Source organism: Eublepharis macularius, chromosome 14, assembly GCF_028583425.1.
Source record: "Eublepharis macularius isolate TG4126 chromosome 14, MPM_Emac_v1.0, whole genome shotgun sequence".
Lineage (NCBI taxonomy): Eukaryota > Metazoa > Chordata > Lepidosauria > Squamata > Eublepharidae > Eublepharis > Eublepharis macularius.
The window spans coordinates 4,901,533-4,918,626 of NC_072803.1; the positions used below are offsets into that span (position 1 = coordinate 4,901,533).

The 17,094-nt window shown below is 45.6% G+C and overlaps 1 protein-coding gene across 1 annotated transcript; it reads left to right on the plus strand.

Moving 5' to 3' along the window:
• Positions 1 to 226: 226 nt before the first annotated feature.
• IL18 (interleukin 18) lies at positions 227 to 12,559 on the plus strand. The gene is made up of 6 exons (XM_054998638.1): positions 227 to 284; positions 6,318 to 6,388; positions 8,369 to 8,377; positions 9,443 to 9,586; positions 10,938 to 11,083; positions 12,187 to 12,559. Exons 2-6 carry the CDS (start codon positions 6,325 to 6,327, stop codon positions 12,418 to 12,420), a joined length of 597 nt encoding a protein of 198 aa, XP_054854613.1. The 5' UTR covers positions 227 to 284; positions 6,318 to 6,324; the 3' UTR covers positions 12,421 to 12,559.
• The last annotated feature ends 4,535 nt before the right edge of the window (positions 12,560 to 17,094 follow it).

The window sequence follows — 17,094 nt, forward strand, 5'->3', positions numbered from 1 at the left end:
AACACAGACAGGCACACACCCCAGAGAGTCTGCAAGAAATTCCAGGAGTGCTGCGCGAACTCCAGAGTGCTCTCGGGGGATTCTGGGCGCGAACTCCAGAGTGCTCTCGGGGCGGGAACTGGGCTTCTGGCCAGGGACTAGGAGGGCACCGATGTGCATGGTTGGGGTGGGGCGGGGACAGGCTCCACCCCCCCGCCCTTGCACCGCCCAGCCTGGGAGCCGGCACTCGCGCGTGGGGACGGGCTGGTGCAGACGGCTTCGGAGGCTGCGGCTGCAGGAGACAGGTAGAGCTCACCGGGGCGCGAGAGTAGCTTGAAGGCACCGTCCAGGATGGGGTGGGGAACAGGGTTGCCCCCTCTGCTCTTGACCATCTTCGCCCAGGGCATGATTCTTTAGACTGAACGGCAAAGGAAGGTGCCCACGTGCTGGGCACGGATGCCCATCTCCCAAGGACATGGTCCCTGTGGAGGTCCTAAGAAGGTGGTCAGGCTGACCCAAGAACCCTCCTGTTGCTGAGGGTGTCAAACTTTGAGAAAGCAGGTCAGCTCTGAACACTATGGAGCAGGTTCAGCAGGGCCCCAGGTGCGTTGCAGTGCCACAAGAACCAAGGGTGGGCTTCAGAGTCCCACTGTTACCTATTAGGCTGGGAGTGCCCTTTGCCGGCCCCATACTCTCCCTGCTCCAAGAAAATAGTTACTGGTGGGTGGCCATGTCTGCAGTAGAAGAGCAAGATTCGGGTTCAGTAGCTCTTTAAAGACCGACCAGATTTCTAGGGAATGAGCTTTCGAGAGTAAGAGCTCCCTCCTGAATCATACTCCAAGAAACTATTGAGCTTGCTTTTTACTCAAATAGGAGGGCTGTACTGTAAGGAAGTGATCTCAAAGAGATGCCCTGCTAAAGGGACAGGAACTATAGACTTTACTACTGGGCACCGTCATTCTAACTTTGATCCTACCGGGTAGTTTTTCATTGTTTAATATGTCCTGCTTAGAATTGCTTGTGGTCTGATTCAGTATTTCTTCAGCATTTCTGCTGGTTTAAAATCTTTGCAAATTTGCACTTATATACCCGATTACATTGTTTATTGAAATGACTTTGAAACTGACTGATTTGACCCACACTGTGTAATCTGCCTTGAGTCCTAGTGACAAAGGCAGATGATAAATACTGTAAATAAAATTAAATTCTTAGTTTATAACCCACCTTTCCCTGCAATGAGGACCCAAAGCAGCTTGCATCTTTCCCTTCTCCTCCATTTTAATCTCACAACAACCTTGTGAGGGAGGTTGAGTGTGTTTGACTGGCCTAAGGTCACCCAGTGATCTTTCACGGCAGAGTGGAGCAGGGATTTGACCCTGTGTCCCCCAAGTCGTAGTCCAACACTGTAGTCCCTACACCATGTAGGGGTGGCTCTGCAGCAGCAAGGGAACATTTGTTGTGAGTGTGTATAGGAGAGGGTAGAACAGATGGAAAGCTGGCACTGAATTACTTTTCAGGTCCCTCTCCAACAAGAGAAGGGCATTGCTATCATGCCCCCAAACACTACATGCTCTGCCTGAATCACGTTTTGCAGCTATACAAATCTGCACTTTTTGACTAATAATAACCCAAAGATGCCAGGATGCAAGAGGAAGCTAAGTTGCCTGGCAGGGGAAAGTAGGAAGTAATAACACATCGTTTTCAAATGAAATAAGCAGTTACCTCCTCCTCTCCTTTTTATTCAGTGCGACATGTCTTGCAGAAGGAATACTGATTGTCTAGGAGACCATGGCTATAACAGCTACATATTTGAATAACAAAATGCCCCGGCTGTAGCAAACAGATCTCTCTGGCAGTTTTGCGACTAGAAATTCTTGGCAGTCTGCACAGGAACATTTCTGCAATTTACCTCCAAGACAACATAGCATGTCACAAGCAAATTCTAGTTTTAAATCATACTCCTGATCTGAGAGCTGTTGACCTAATTTTACAGCCTGTTAAGTTTTGCATTCTCAGATGGTAGATCACCACATTTCACAAACAAAGGCATATTCAAATGACATGATATTGAGGGTTTTTATTTGTTTTTAGCTTCATTTCTTTCTCATCTTTCTCCCCAGCGGCTCTTCTCCATTTTATTTTCACAACAACCCTGCAAGGTAGATCAGGCTGAGAGGGTGTAACTGTCCCAAGGTCATCCTGTGAGCTTCTATGGCAGAATGGGGAGTCAAATCGAGATCTCCCAGATGCTAGTCCTACACTCTAACCACTACACAACACTGCTTGTCAACATTTTTTTCTCATCAGGGTTCTCCTTTTAACAATTGCCTGAAGGAATAAGTCTAAGCTTCCCCCATCACTTTAGCTCCACGCCAGAAAATTTTTGCACATCAGTCTGCAAATCTGGCAAATTGGTTAATCTAACTGGAGATTCTAGCATGAAGCAAAGCCCATTTAGCAAACCACAGAGGAAGAAAAGGAGGCTGGCTAGGGGATGTGCCAAGGTTCTGGCAACCTTTTGGCACTGAGAAACTGAACAGCAGTTCCGGTACTTAAACTCTTCTTCTTGCTGAGGCCAAAGGCTTTTTCTTAGACAAGGAATGGCAAAGCAAGAAAGTGGACCTACAGGGTAACCCTGTGCAGAGTTGCTCTAGTTTAAGCCCATTGGCTTCAGGTGGCTTAGAGTGAAGTAACTCCGGATAGGATTGCACTGATATGACCTGCAGCAACTATGGCCACAGTTCAGGACTTCACTGACAGGACAGCATTCATTCATTCAAAGTCCTTCTCTCCCATGTTTCTACAAAATACGTAGTCAAAACATTTTACAGAGAGAAATACAGGCCAACAAAAGCCATAGATCATCGACAAGAATAGAGCAGCAGGCAGGAATAAAAATCAAGCACCTGGAAAAAGCAACTCAAATCCCATGCAGTTAGAAGTAAAAACAACCTCCACCGCATTTACACCAGTTAAACAGCAAAATATGTCTGAATGGAACTATCTTTCCTTGGCACTGGAAAGATAACGAGGAAGACTGGTTTTTGGAGAGAGTTGCTTAACTGGAGTGCCACTAAAGAGAAGGCCCTCTTTCCTGCAGCACTTCACGTAACTTTAGCAAGTGACAATACGGATTTCAGATGAGAAGCTGAGCTGCCAAACCACGTCAAAGACAACGTTCCTTTGAGCACCCTCCCTGGTCCCAGACCATTTAATGTTTTAAAGGCCATGATCAGCAACCAAGTGGGTTGCTTGGGCTGCAGTGAGGATCTTCCAATATTGGTGTCATTTATTCTTTATGGCAGACCTCAGTTAACAATCCAGTTTGCATATTGTGAAGCAGTTGAAGTTTCTCAATGCTATTCAAACTCCTGCATACGAGGTATTACAGCAAGCAAGCCAGGATATTACTATTATTATTGCTTGTTTATAGTCCAACTTTCTCACTGATATCCAAAGTGGATTACGTATTGCAAGTGAATACAATATAATCAATTACTAAGACAATTCAATCACTAGGACATTCATAGTAAAAATACAATATGATCAGCAGTTGGGTCATTCAGTGAAAAGTGTAATACAATAGGGTATGGTGGCTGCAAATGTGAAAAGTAGCATAAAGCCAAAACATATAGATGAAACTTTTCTGAATTAAAGCACAAATGATTGACATGACATCTTTAGCAATGTCAAACTACCCAGTAGGAGTGTATCGACATTAGCAGATAGTACTCAGTAGCCTAGTATACAGTCCCCGTTCCTACTAAAACAAAGATAATTGTGGCAAAATGAGCGTTTTCCAGGAGGGTGTGCAAGTGGCACCCAACTGAGCGTCCATAGGCAATGCTGAATCTAGTAGCACCCCCACAGTGCAGGCATCATCTCCAATATAACACTTGTTATATGGGCTGTTATATGGGCTGACAGAAGCCATGCTGGGAACAGAGGATCAAGTGAAGCATAGCAGTTGCCACACAACGTATGGAAAATTGGACTCCAATATGAGCCTCAAATAGGGATGGTAAAAAATCTGCAAGATTGACCTTTTAACACAGAAGCTTTAAGACCTAGCTGCTGCGGTTGGTACGGTTCAGTCTCAGAATGTTATCAACGCACAGTCTGGTCTTAATTGTATGGATGACTTTAAATTGGTGAGGCATGATGAAGCGGACAAGGTACTCTTGAGTGTGCAGCCCACCCTGTCCATTCTCGACCTATGCTGCTCATGGATAATAGTGTCGTGCCAGGCTGGTTGGTTGACTCGGTCCAGGAGGTAATAAATGGGTGCACTCCAACCGCTTTGACAGAGGTAGTTGTGAGACCCCTCCTGAAGAAGGTCTCCCTGGACCCCAATGACCTAAACATCTGCAGCCCAGTGGCGAATATTCTATTCTTGGGCAAGGTACTCAAGCAGGGGATGGCTACACAACTTCAGGCAGTCTTGGAAGAGATGGATTTTCTAGACCCATTTCAATCTGGATTCAGGCTTGGCTTTGGGATGGAAAGGACCTTGGTCATCGTGATGGATGACAGTCACTGGGAGAGTGACAAGGTGCATCCCTGTTGATTCTCCTGGACCTCTCAGTGGCTTTTGATGCCATCAGCCATGGTATCCTTCTGGGGAGGCTGGCTGGGCCGGGAGTAGGGTCCCATTCTTACTTGAACAACCAGTAACAGAAGGTGCTGGTGCAGGAGGGCTGCTGCTTGGCCCCGTGGCATTTATGCTCTGGGGTGTCTCAGGGTTCCATCCTATCCCCCATGCTATTTAACATCTACATGAAACTGCTGGGAGGTCATCCAGGGACCTGGAGTGAAGTGCCACCAATATGCAGATGACACCTGATTCTAGTTGTCTTTAACAGCTAAGCCAGGTGGGTCTGTGAAAGTCCTGAATAGATGCCTGGAGAAGGGGCCAATAAACTGAAACTCAGTCCAGACAAGACTGAAGAGAAGCTGCTTGGGGAATATGAAGCCAGCATGTCCTGGGGGAAGGGTCACACTCCTCCTGAAGGAGCAGGTTCATACCTTGGGGGTCCTGCTGGATCGTGGCCTATGGTTTGATGCTCAGGTTTCCTCCATGGCATGTAGTACCTTTTGTCAGCTATGACCATTCCTTGAAAAGTGTGATTTGGCCACAGTGATCCATGCCTTAATCATATCCAAGTTAGATTACTGGAATGAGCTCTACATGGGGCTGCCTTTGAAAAGGGTTTGGAAACTTCAGTTGGTCTAAAATGCAGTGGCCAGGTTTCTGTCAAGGGTTGGTTATAGGGCTTGTATCACCCCTGTGCTGAAAGATCTTCACTGGTTACCCTTTCAGTTTCTGGGTACGATTCAAAGAGCTGGTTGCTACTTTTAAGACCTGAAACGTTGGGGCCAGGGTATCTGAAGGACTGTCCCCTCCCATACTATCCCTCTCACCAGTCAAGATATGTCTCTCAAGCCCTGTTCTTTGACCCTCCCTTCAGAGGTGAGACTGGTGGCGACTAGAGACAGGGCATTTTCTGTTGTGGCACCTTGCCTTTGGAACACGCTGCCCCTTGAGGCTCGCCTAGCACCTACTTTACTTTCTTTTTAGGCACCAGGCTAAAACACATCTCCTTCCCCAGGCTTTTAATTAGGGGTTTTTATCTTACCAGTTTTTTAATAGTCTATTTTTGTTTTATGGACAGTTTTTATGTTGCTTGTGTCCAGTTGCTAGTCTTTTTTAACGGTTTGTTCTTTGTATTATGGTTTTTAATTGTAAGCTACCTCATGCAGGACTTTGGAGAGACAGCGCAGGAATATTTTAAATAAATAAAAGTCGTTTGTTATATTCCCACTCTTTTGCCCTTTTCCTGCAGGATCCTCAAAAAGGAACATCATGGGGCGCTACAATACGTGCATTTCTTTGAGCTGGATTTACTAATTAACTGATCATCTAGAAGTCAAGCAATTATCTGATATTTAAAAACCCTTTAATTGGTAGCAAAATAGTAAAGAGTCCAGTCGCACCTTTAAGACTAACCAAATTTATTGTAGCATAAGCTTTTGAGAACCACAGCTCTCTTTGTCAGATGCAGATGCATCTGACAAAGAGAGCTGTGGTTCTCAAAAGCTTATGCTGCAATAACACTTTAGTCTTAAAGGTGTTGCTGGACTCTTTACTATTTTGCAACTACAGACTAACACAGCTAACTCCTCTGGATTTAATTGGTAGATAGCCCTAGCACTAATTGCACGATTCGTTCTTGTAATGCATAGCCGCTTTGCAGATTCTGCTATGGACACTAAGTACCTGGGCCCACTATAATCTGTTATCTTTTGCTTACCTTTCCCTTTTATTTCCCTTACGATAGAGTAAAGATGGATGCTGGCCGAATTCGCATGTTTCCTGTGCATTTTGAAGACGGCACACTCTCTTTCCAAGGTACAGCTTGGCTAACTCATCTGGACTGGTGTTGGGTTTTGTGAATCAGGCCACACACCACCATTCGGGCGGCATCCATCCACTACTGTTCCCTTGCTGTCATCAAGTATCCTCCTCAGTACAGAAGGGATGGAATGATGTCCAGGCACTCAGCCCAACTCAGTTCCAAGACATTTTATTATGCTGGTGTTTAGGCAGGGCTTTTTTTCTGGGAAAAGAGGTGGTGGAACTCAAGACCGCACAATGACATCACTTTGGGTCAGCTGGAACAAGGGGGGAGTTTTTTAAAGTTTAAATTGCCCTCAGCGGAAATGGTCATATGGCCGGTGGCCCCGCCCCCTCGTCTCCATACAGAGGGGACTTTAGATTGCAATCTAAACTCCCCTCTGTCTGGAGATCAAGGGGCGGGGCCACTGGCCATGTGACCTTTTTAAAGAGGTGCTGGAACTCTATTCCACCGTGTTCCTGCTGAAAAAAAGCCCCGTGTTTAGGAATTTGAACATTTTATGTAACCCACAGCATATAAAAATCTGGCAGAGCTCCTCCCTAAAATTATCCCTGGGATGTGTTATTTTGAAAAGTGTTTTTCAAATCCTGCCCTGGCTGTTGCAACCTATGCTGATGCCTAAAATTAAAAAATCAACTGGCTTAAGCACATATAACTCTGTGTTGGATAATAGCCAATGTTGCCAGAGAAAGCATGATTGATGGGGTGATTTTCTGGAACTGATTTATGGTGCTAGTTGACTGTCATGGAAAAATGGAGGGCAAAAGAGGTTAGGAACAGTCAGACAAAATGAAGTTGCCAGCCGCAGTATGTGAACCATTATAGAATTGCTCTCTACTCCCTACTGACTTGCTTTGGTTTCTTGTGCTGCTATCTCTGTGCTTTGAAAACCAGTCCCCCTCCAGTGGGAGACTGTCACTTTCCCCTGAAACTATTTTATTAAGTGTGTGTGTGTCTGTTCTAGCAAACTTATTCTAGTCCCATATTTTGCTAAGACTGAGAGCCAGTTTGGTGTAGTGGTTAAGAGCGCGAGACTCTAATCTGGAGAGCCGGGTTTGATTCCCCACTCCTCTATTTGAAGCCAGCTGGGTGACCTTGGGCTAGTCACAGCTCTCTCAGAGCTCTCTCAGCCCCACCCACCTCACAGGGTGTTTTGTTGTGGGGATAATAATGACATACTTTGTAAACTGCTCTGAGTGGGCATTGTTATCCTGAAGGGCAGTATATAAATCGAATGTTGTTGTTGTTATTGTTGTTGTTGTTGTTCAATTCAGTCCCTGATTGCAGAATTTCAAATTGCAGTGCTAAAACTTTATCAACCTGTTGCCAGTCAAAGTAGCTTGGCTCTGGCCTGGGTAGATCAATGGGGGGGTGGAAAGCACTGTGAAGTTGAAGCCGACTTCTGGGTTGTAAAGGCCAGAGATGAACAAATGCGGTTTGCCATTGCCTGCCTCTGCATAACAACCTTGGCCTTTCTTGGTGGTCTCCCGTCCCATACTAACTGGGGCTCACCCTGCTTAGTTTCCAAGATCCGATGAGATCAGGCTAGCCCAGACCATCCAGGTCAGAGTAAGTAGCTCAATCGCCTGGCTCCATTATGTGGCTCGAGGAAGGGAGACAGAGACTCAGAGCAGCACAGAATGAAGTTCTACCTCTTGACCAGATGGCTTCTTGTTTCTGAGACTGGTTGAAAACAAGACTAAGGACTTTTTTTTTAATTTAAGTGAAAGCATCCACCTTCAGGAAGCAACCAGTTTCTGTTAGCAGCACAGTTCCTGTGCTATGATCTCTCTGCTCATTCCTAAACAAATCAGTGACAGAGCGAGCGGAAGGGACAGCTGATGCACCGTTAGAATGAAATAGTAGGTTCCATCTCATTCTGAGAGCACAATGAAATAGAACCCGTATTGTATCTGCATGCATTCTAACACCTGTCTCTTTTCTCTTCCCCTCATCCACTACTTGGAAAAAAGATGATGACGGTAAGCATGAATCCAATTCTGTGAAAAACCAGTTTGGGTGTTATACCACATTCCCCCCTGCCCTCCACTGATGCTTATCTCTGTGTTCAGCTATGACTTCTACAAATAAGATTATGCAGGTCAGCACATCCCATTGAATATCGTACAGCAAACATGCCGACGTGATGCTGTGAATCATAATCTGCTGATGTCACCAAACTTAAAAGAAGTCACTCGGAGCAGTCAGGCAAATAGATTGATTTACCAGCCCTAGTGTGCAAATAAAAACCAAATGAAAACAAACAAATGATTTCTGAAAAGTTGTCAGAGGGGGAAAAATTTAGTATAACTGAAAACAAAATTGAAAAAAGGGAGAAAAATTTCAGCTCTAATTCTGCATGGCATTATTCTGATCATAGCCAGCCTGATTTTCATAAGCACACAAGAGAGATTGCAAAAAAGAGCAAGAGTCCAGAAGCACCTATAAGACTAACAAAATTTGTGGCAGGGTATGAGTTTGTGAATCGCAGCTCGCTTCTTCAAATAGGGTATCTGAAGAAGCGAGCTGTGATTCACAAAAGCTCATACCCTACCACAAAGTTTGTCAGTCTTACAGGTGCTGCTGGACTCTTGCTCTTTTCTTCTGCTACAGACAGACTAACACGGCTACCCATCTCGATCTATCTCCAAGAGAAATTAAAAAGAGTCCAGTAGCACCTTTAAGACTAACCAATTTTATTGTAGCATAAGCTTTCGAGAATCAAGTTCTCTTCGTCAGATGCATGGTACAGAAACTGGTGCTGCACAATCTCCAAGAGAGATTGTGAACAGCAAGAGCAGGACACGGGGAGGGAGATCTAGAATTGCCACAATTGATTGACGCGTAAACCTGCTTGAAGAAGAGCTGATTCTGCAACTCACAATGAGATTCAAGAGCTAGGAAATCACCATGCTTCACTTCTGAATGTATACATGCTCATTTACTACTGGTGGTGGGGAGAGTGGCATAATTACTTTTTGGAAAAACAAACTATGAGTCCTATCAATCCTCTTTCTCATGTACTGTTTAATATATCTGTTTGAAAGGCCTGGAACCTGACAACTGGAGAAAATCTAAAAATTACTCAGAGCCACAAATCTTCCGAAACATAGAGAATTACATTCTCATAGTGAAACCGGAAAATCAGATGGCAGCATTTGAATACATGGCAGACGAGGACAAGAATGATGGTACAGTAATTGTTGACGCCTCCCTGAAGTCCAGATTTTACCTGGAGTTACCCATGAATTCTGCCTTTCTCTCTCAGTTTCCACCCTGCCAATGGTTCTCAGGCATTTGGGGGAAATATTTGCAACAAGGTAAACATTGTTGACCTGTTACTGAGAGATAGAGAAAGAGGCAACTGTTACTCAGCAGTGGTGTCTATCTAGGTTATGTATTAGGAGAAACTTTGTAAGTATAACAGCAGTTCGGTAATAAAGAAGCTTCCAAGGGCATTGCAATATCCTTGTCTTTGCTGATTTTTAAAACATCCTGTTCAGAAACAAAGAACTAAATTAGGTATTCCATAAAGTCTCTTACTATTCTCTCTCTATTGAACAAACAGTTAACATGTTAGAAGCAAGCTTTAGAGAGACATTGAACTCTTCTTCAGATATAGGTGATTGGGACTCCTACCACCGCACTGTTCTCTGCTGAAATACAACCAACCCCCACCCTCCTCCCAACTAGATCATATGTTAGACTGGGAAAGAAAATGTGTGCAAAACCCAGAGGCAACTAACTAGCAGACAGTTGACAGTAGTCTCCAATTAAAGGTGAATAGAGGTGGGCACGAACTGAAATACGGACTAAAGTCCGGCATGAATTGGGCTGGTTCATGATTCACGAACTGGTGGTTCATCAGAGCCCATTTCTGATGAACCGCCATGAACTTTAGGCTGGTTCGTTTGGTTTGTCACTGCAGACAGCCTTGTGCCAATCAATCAGTTTCCTAGGCAACGGAGGGGAGTGGGCTTTCTGCAGTCCTGCTGACCCAGAAAGGATGTTTTCACAAACCAAACGAAGCAGTTCACAAACTGGGGCAAACTTGTGAAAGTTCGTGGTTCATGAAACACGACGAACCACGAACCGCATTGTTCTTTTCCCCCCAGTTCGTGTCCATCTCTAAAGGTGAACCATCCTATCTGAAGCTAGGGACCACTGAACATGTATTCAAGCCTTGCCCCCACACCACATTCCTTTATCTAGTAGCCTGGCAGAATCCATAATTTAATCCTCCAGGCCATATAAACCTTCACTTGGTAGCTAGCCAAATGTTTTTCAATTCCCAGCACAAATCCGGATGCTTTTTGAAATTGCTTAGTATACATTGAAGCTATCTTTTGGTACAAAGACTAAACACCAATACATATTATTTATTTTACACCAAAGGGTAGGTTGGGAATACGGGCTGTTGTTGGCAGTAGACACTAAACCAAGAAAGCTGAGTAGTAGTAATAAGAACCAGGCTCTATGTTTTGTCAGCTACTGCTAAACCCTTCTTAAACAGAACCCTGTCTGCTTGCACTTCATCCCTAGAGTCTGGAGTCAAGTTCACCATCCACACTTTCGAGGACACTGTGCCAAGAGGGCAGACAGTGGCTCTGACCACCAGAACAAACGGCGAGACTTACTACATGCATGTTGAGAAACAAGAAAATGGAGACATGAGGGTGTCATTTAAGGTAAACAGTTGCTCTTTGGTATCACTTAGGATATTTTAAGGACTGCACTTTCCAGGTGGCAACTCTGTAAAGGAACCCTCAGAAACTTGAAATATTTTTCCTTGAAACTCTGTGTATGTTTATTTGATTGAGTGGTGGTGATGGAGAGTGCTGTCAAGTCACAGCTGACTTATGGCAATCATTGGTGGGGTTTTCAAGACTAACAGGGGTGGTTTGCCATTTCCTCCCTCTGCCACCCGGGTCTTCCTTGGAGGTCTCCCATCCAATTACTAATCAAGGCTGACCCTGCTTAGCTTCTGAGATCTGATGAGATTGGGCTCACCTAGGCTATCCAAGTCAGGGCAATTTGATTGAGTACCTGCTTTTAATATTAAAGACAAAACTGTTTTGTATTCATTTTCTACTTCCCGTCTGCTCAGAACTTATCTACTTCTTTTCTGGAAAAGCCCACTACAGTGTTTAAATAGATGAAATATACTGCTGGAGACCATTTGTATATCAGACCACCACTACTAACATGTACAGCCGTGCCTGGGATCAGGGCCTGGGCTGGCCAAGATATTGTGGCAACTATGAGCCAAGCTACAAGTGTGGCAAGTGAACAGACTCACGTGTATTCCTCCCTGTTCACTTGCGCTCCACTTGATCACATAGGATCAAGTGGAGGAATACACGTGAGTCTGTTCACTTGCCGTTCAAGTGTCGTTGGTCACTTGTAGCTTGGCCCTGAGGCAGATAAAAAGTCACTTTTTCTCGCCTGACAGCAGGGCCTCTGAAAAGTCCCTACCATAACCCTGATGATTTGCCTGTAAATTCTTGGGTAGCCCATTGCTTTTTCTAGGTACGCACACAGAGCTTGTGTATGGGCAGGAAGTATTACTTGAACCTACCCTCAGACAAAGAGGGTAGCTTGCAAGGCGCATGGGCTTAATTCAAACATCAAGAACTCTTCCTACCCCCAGGTGAGTGCTGATGCCCAGGGATGTCTTGCAATCTCTTTGGGCTGCTTTCAGAAATGGGCATACTGCCACAAGCAGGGGTCTCCAATATTCTTTCCTTCCCTTTAAGATTGACTGAGCAGCCATGCCTTGTCTTAATTTCAGGCAGGGAATCTCCCGGAACGCATTTCAGGAGACGCCAGCGCCATCATCTTCCTCCAAAAGCCATTTACAGAAGGCAATGACAAATTCTTCCAATTTGAATCCACATTGGAGCGGGGTTACTTCCTTGCCTTTGAGAACGGTGAAGGTTACCATACCAGGAGACTGATCATGAAACGAATAGCCACGAAAGATGAGGTGGATGAAACCACCAAGCTGTCCCATTCCTCGAACTAGCACTTTCAGCCAGGGACTAGAAATGGTTCGTTGCACTTTCCTCCAGATTCAGTTGTGTCCTTGTTCAACATACCCAAGTGTGTGGGGGGGCACTAAAATTAAAATCTGTACAAGACTGATTAAAGTATCTCAAACTATATCTGATGAAGATCAGAATTTGTTTTAAAAAGACAGATGATTAAAATGTTGAGAAAGGGACTCTGTTTGTGTCAAAGTTATAATATTATGCAACAGAGAGAAGGTAGATCCTCAGCCTTGAACCTTTTCAGACCCAGGATCTACCTGTAGCCCCGCCTGGCAAGATTAGAACTTGTTTTTCGTTATTGGCTTTTTCACACTCCCTGGTTTTCCTGTTATCGTCTGTTCCTCCCTGATCCTCTAACAAGATAGTGATTTATGAACACAACCAGGGCTTTTTTTCAGGGGGAACGGAGTTCCGGCACCTCTTGAAAATACTCTGCAATAGTGCTTGAAAATAATGATTTCAAAGAATCCCATGTGTTTCTTCCCCATTTCCCTCTTGAGAGTTCCGCCACCTCTTTTCCCAGAAAAAAAAAACCCTGAACACAACCCATCTTCGGTCAGCATGTGACCTGGAAGGCATCTCATGGCTTGAGAGCCACCGTTCTAAGCCTTATTACTGCTACGCAAATAGTAAAGGGCGAAGCACAAGAAAACCAAAGAAAATGCAATGCCAAGTAATAGCTGAACAAGCCTCAGCGGCAAACTGGAATTTGCCCTTTTCATTATCTTATAGAAAGGCAAACAAGAACATTCATTTCTGAGTATGTGAAATAGAAGTTATATGTTTATCTTTCCATAATGGTATGATTAATATAACTGGACAACCACATAAACCAATTGGTAATATTTCTGTTCTATACATTTCCCCAAAATATCACAATGTTTGTCTTCTGTGTGTTAAGTTGGACACACTGGGATAGAGTCCATGCACCATTAAGTACAGATCCACTTGTGGAAGTGATGTGCAAAAAATGCAATCTCTTGTGATCATCTCCATGTGGGTTTCCTGCTATTTCCTACACATTGTTAATGGTCAAGGCTGTCTTCAGGATGAATTCAGAATACAAAGAACAGAAATTTCTTCAATCACCGTCATTTGTTCCAGTTGTGAAAGTATCTTGTCACTTCTTAGAAAATGTAAGCAAGAGGGTGGCTCCGAAGGGATCTTCCACAAGCCCCAGGGCCCTTCCAACGGCATTAGGTTTTCGCTGATTTTTCTCTCCTAGCCCCTCCAGCAGACGTCTCATGTTGTTCTCGAAGGCCCGCTGATTTCTAAGAGTTACATCTCAGGGAGTGTGGCAAGAAAGAGGAAGTAGCAAAGTTCCCTCGCACAAATACTGCTCTCTCCCAATATGTCCACAGACCGACCTCCGCAAAAATATCCTGCGATTCCTTCGAAATGCCTTCCAGTCCTTAATGTGTGAAGCAGCCTTAAGTCACGAAGGAGCAAACCACTCAGGGGAAAATTAGGAAAGTAAAATACAAACAACTGGATGGTTTTTCAGAGCAAGATGCCTGCGTTTCCAGCAGCTGCCCATTCAAGAGGGAGCTCTCGCCAACTCCACCAAGTACACTTGCATGATATACATATTTCAAACACCTGCTTTGCACAATGGTTTCCAAGCATCATTCAAACCTGCCAGTTAAATCCATGTGCTGAACAGGTATGGGTGCCCCAAACTGGCCCATATAGAAGGAATCACTATGCACTAAATGCCACCATTGCCCCATCGAGTCCAAGCCAGCTATGATAGATTCTCTGAGGTCTGAACGCCTTTCCTAGCACAGTCTGCAAGAATTCTTTTTACTGGAGAGACTGAGGACAGAACTCTGACCCTTCTGTACATGCTCCACTATGGCCTTCACTAAGATTACTCTGCAGTGGTCTGCAATGCAAACTGACCACCACCACCCCAAAACCCTAACGCAGAGAGACTGCTGAAATAGGAATAATGGCATTCAGTGCAAATGATTTACTCAGACATGACTCAGCTGAGCGAGAGGGCTTCCTTATTGCATGCCCCCGATGAGTCAGTTACAAGCTAGCCTGTTGCCTCACCTTCGAAAGCGGAACTGTCACCACTGTAGGCAGGGAAGTCAACAGCTTCATAGAACATAATTCTGTAAGGGACTCGTCTGTCTCAACCATTCACTTTTAGAAGTGGGAGGCCACCATATCAATGAAAAAACACATTTAGGTAACAAGATGCTCCATTTCAGCAAAAGTAGTGACTTACAAAAAAGGGGTTTTCTACTTGAGAACCCCTCCCTGCAAAAGGTGGCAGATTCCGGGGTAAGGGTAGGCAGCAAATCAAGGCATTCCCTATGATGGTTTTTGCAAAAAGGGTAGTTCTGTTTTAAAGACATTCAATGATTGATTCCGCACATGTTGGATAATGCACTTCCAATCCTCTTTATAGATCATTTGGAACGGATTTTTTCGTGTGCGGAACAAAAAAATCCACCTCAAACGATTGATAAAGTGCATTGAAAGTGCATTATCCAATGTGTGCGGAATTGCTTAACAAAAACCCTGATTTTCATTACTGATTTTAATTTAGGTTTCTATGAAATATCAGGTTATTAACAGGTTTGGTTTTTTTTTTAAATCTGGCTTAGGTTTAAAACATAAGATTCGGACTCCTATACTATCTCCAGAAGATCACATCTGGCCTGTGGCAAGCCTCAGAAACCCAACCCCCGTTTTAGAGTGCAGCTGCCACCAGGGCCGGCGCGCCCATGGAGGCCAGGTAGGCAGTGGCCTCGGGCGCGCGGGCTTTGGAGGGGCGCCGGAGGGGGTGTCGGGGGGCAGAGGCGCGCACAGCGAAGCTGGCATGACTGGGATGCAGCTACTGCTGCAGCAAGCCAGCCAGCTCCGTGCTGCTGCCACCGCCGCCACACACCCCAGCCGAGCGCAGAAGCTGTGAGCCACTGCTGGGGCGGTGCACGGAGGCTGCTCCGTGCGCCACCCCAGCAGCAGCTCGCGGCTTGTGCGCCCAGCTGGCGTGCGTGGCGGTGGCAGCATGGAGCTAGCTGGCTGGCTGGCTGCTGCAGCAGCAGCAGCAGCTGCAGCCAGCCACGCCAGCTCCGCTGCGTGCTCCTCCACCCCAGCCGGTCGCAGAAGCCGTGAGCTGTTGCTGGGGTGGCGCACGGAGCAGCCTCCGTGCACCGCCCCAGCAGTGGCTCACAGCTTCTGCGCTCGGCTGGGGCATGTGGTGGTGGCGGCACGGGGCTGGCTGGCTGCAGCTGCTGCTGCAGCCAGCCACGCCAGCTCCGCTGCGCGCTCCTCTGCCCCAGCTGGGCGCAGAAGCCGTGAGCTGTTGCTGGAGCGGTGCACGGAGCAGCCTCCGCGCGCTGCCCCAGCAGCAGCTTGAAGCTTCTCTGCTTGGGGCTCCGCGAGCTTCCCAGCCCCCCTGCGGTGCGTGATGACATCAGTGATGATGTCATCACGCAGTCAGTGGCGCGTGTGCACACGCCGCCTCGGGCGCCAGAACCTCTGGCACCGGCCCTGGCTGCCACCATTTCCAGACGGAAACTAGATTGTCCAGATAGCCAAGCCTAGAACTTCTGTTGAAACTTCTGTTTCCATGCAAGCACATGCAGCTAAAAAAACCATAGATAAACAAAGTTATTTGCCACAAATGCTCATGGCACACCGAAGAAATTAGACCAAAGTGACTTGGCCCTTTGTGGCAGTAAATCAACACCACCACTACCTAATAACAAAAGTCACAAATCAAGAGAACAGTCAGTTCTATTACACTCTACGGCACACACTGAGAATTAAGTCACGTCATTGCTTGTGGAGAAGTCAATGAAGCGAAAGGGCAGAATCCTTACAAGCAGGCACTTTGATAAATGCCCAGCACAAAAGCAGAGTTGTCGGTCTCCCAGAATGCTGTCCAGAGTCTGGTTTCTGACACACAAGTTATTGTAAACAACTGTACATCTCAATGCATTTTTAAAAAGCAAGTCCCCTGCCCTTGAAAGAAAGAGGCTGTTAGCAGCCATGGTGGTCCAAAAAGTAAAATCCAAAAATCCAGAACACACGTCACACAATACCCTGCGGCCAAGGAGAGGCTTTAAATGAAGCACAGGCAAGGATTCACTTCAAAGCTCTGCTGTATCTGTGGGATTTTGTACATTACAACCTTTGGAAAGGCCCTATGTATGCAGAACTTGGTTATAAACATCATAGCACGGGGAGGGGGTGGTTCAGGTGGGAGAAAAGTCTGTGACCGGTATGGGGACCTGTTCCCATTTAAGCATTTTGGGCTTCACAACAGTCTTGAACCAAAAAAGGCAAAAAATTTGCAGTTAACCAGAGGCTGCTTCAGATCAAATAAGCAAGGGGATCCTCACGTCTCCAATGCACCCCAACCGGAGTTTTTCTGTAAACATTTAGAAGGCTCTAACAGCACATATGCACAGGGACAAAATAGGTAATAACATAGCAAATCCCTGAGTAGGTATTTAAAATCTTAAAGCAGGTGTGGAGGTGAATTAAGACTGCAATGCCGTAGGAAAGGGCCGACAATAACCCTTTCACCTTCAGAAACTGCCGCCTCCTCCCCTGAGTTGTTACTAGCCATAATAAGAAAACAAAACAGATATAATAAAGGGGCACAGCAGCTGGAGTGAGAGAATTTC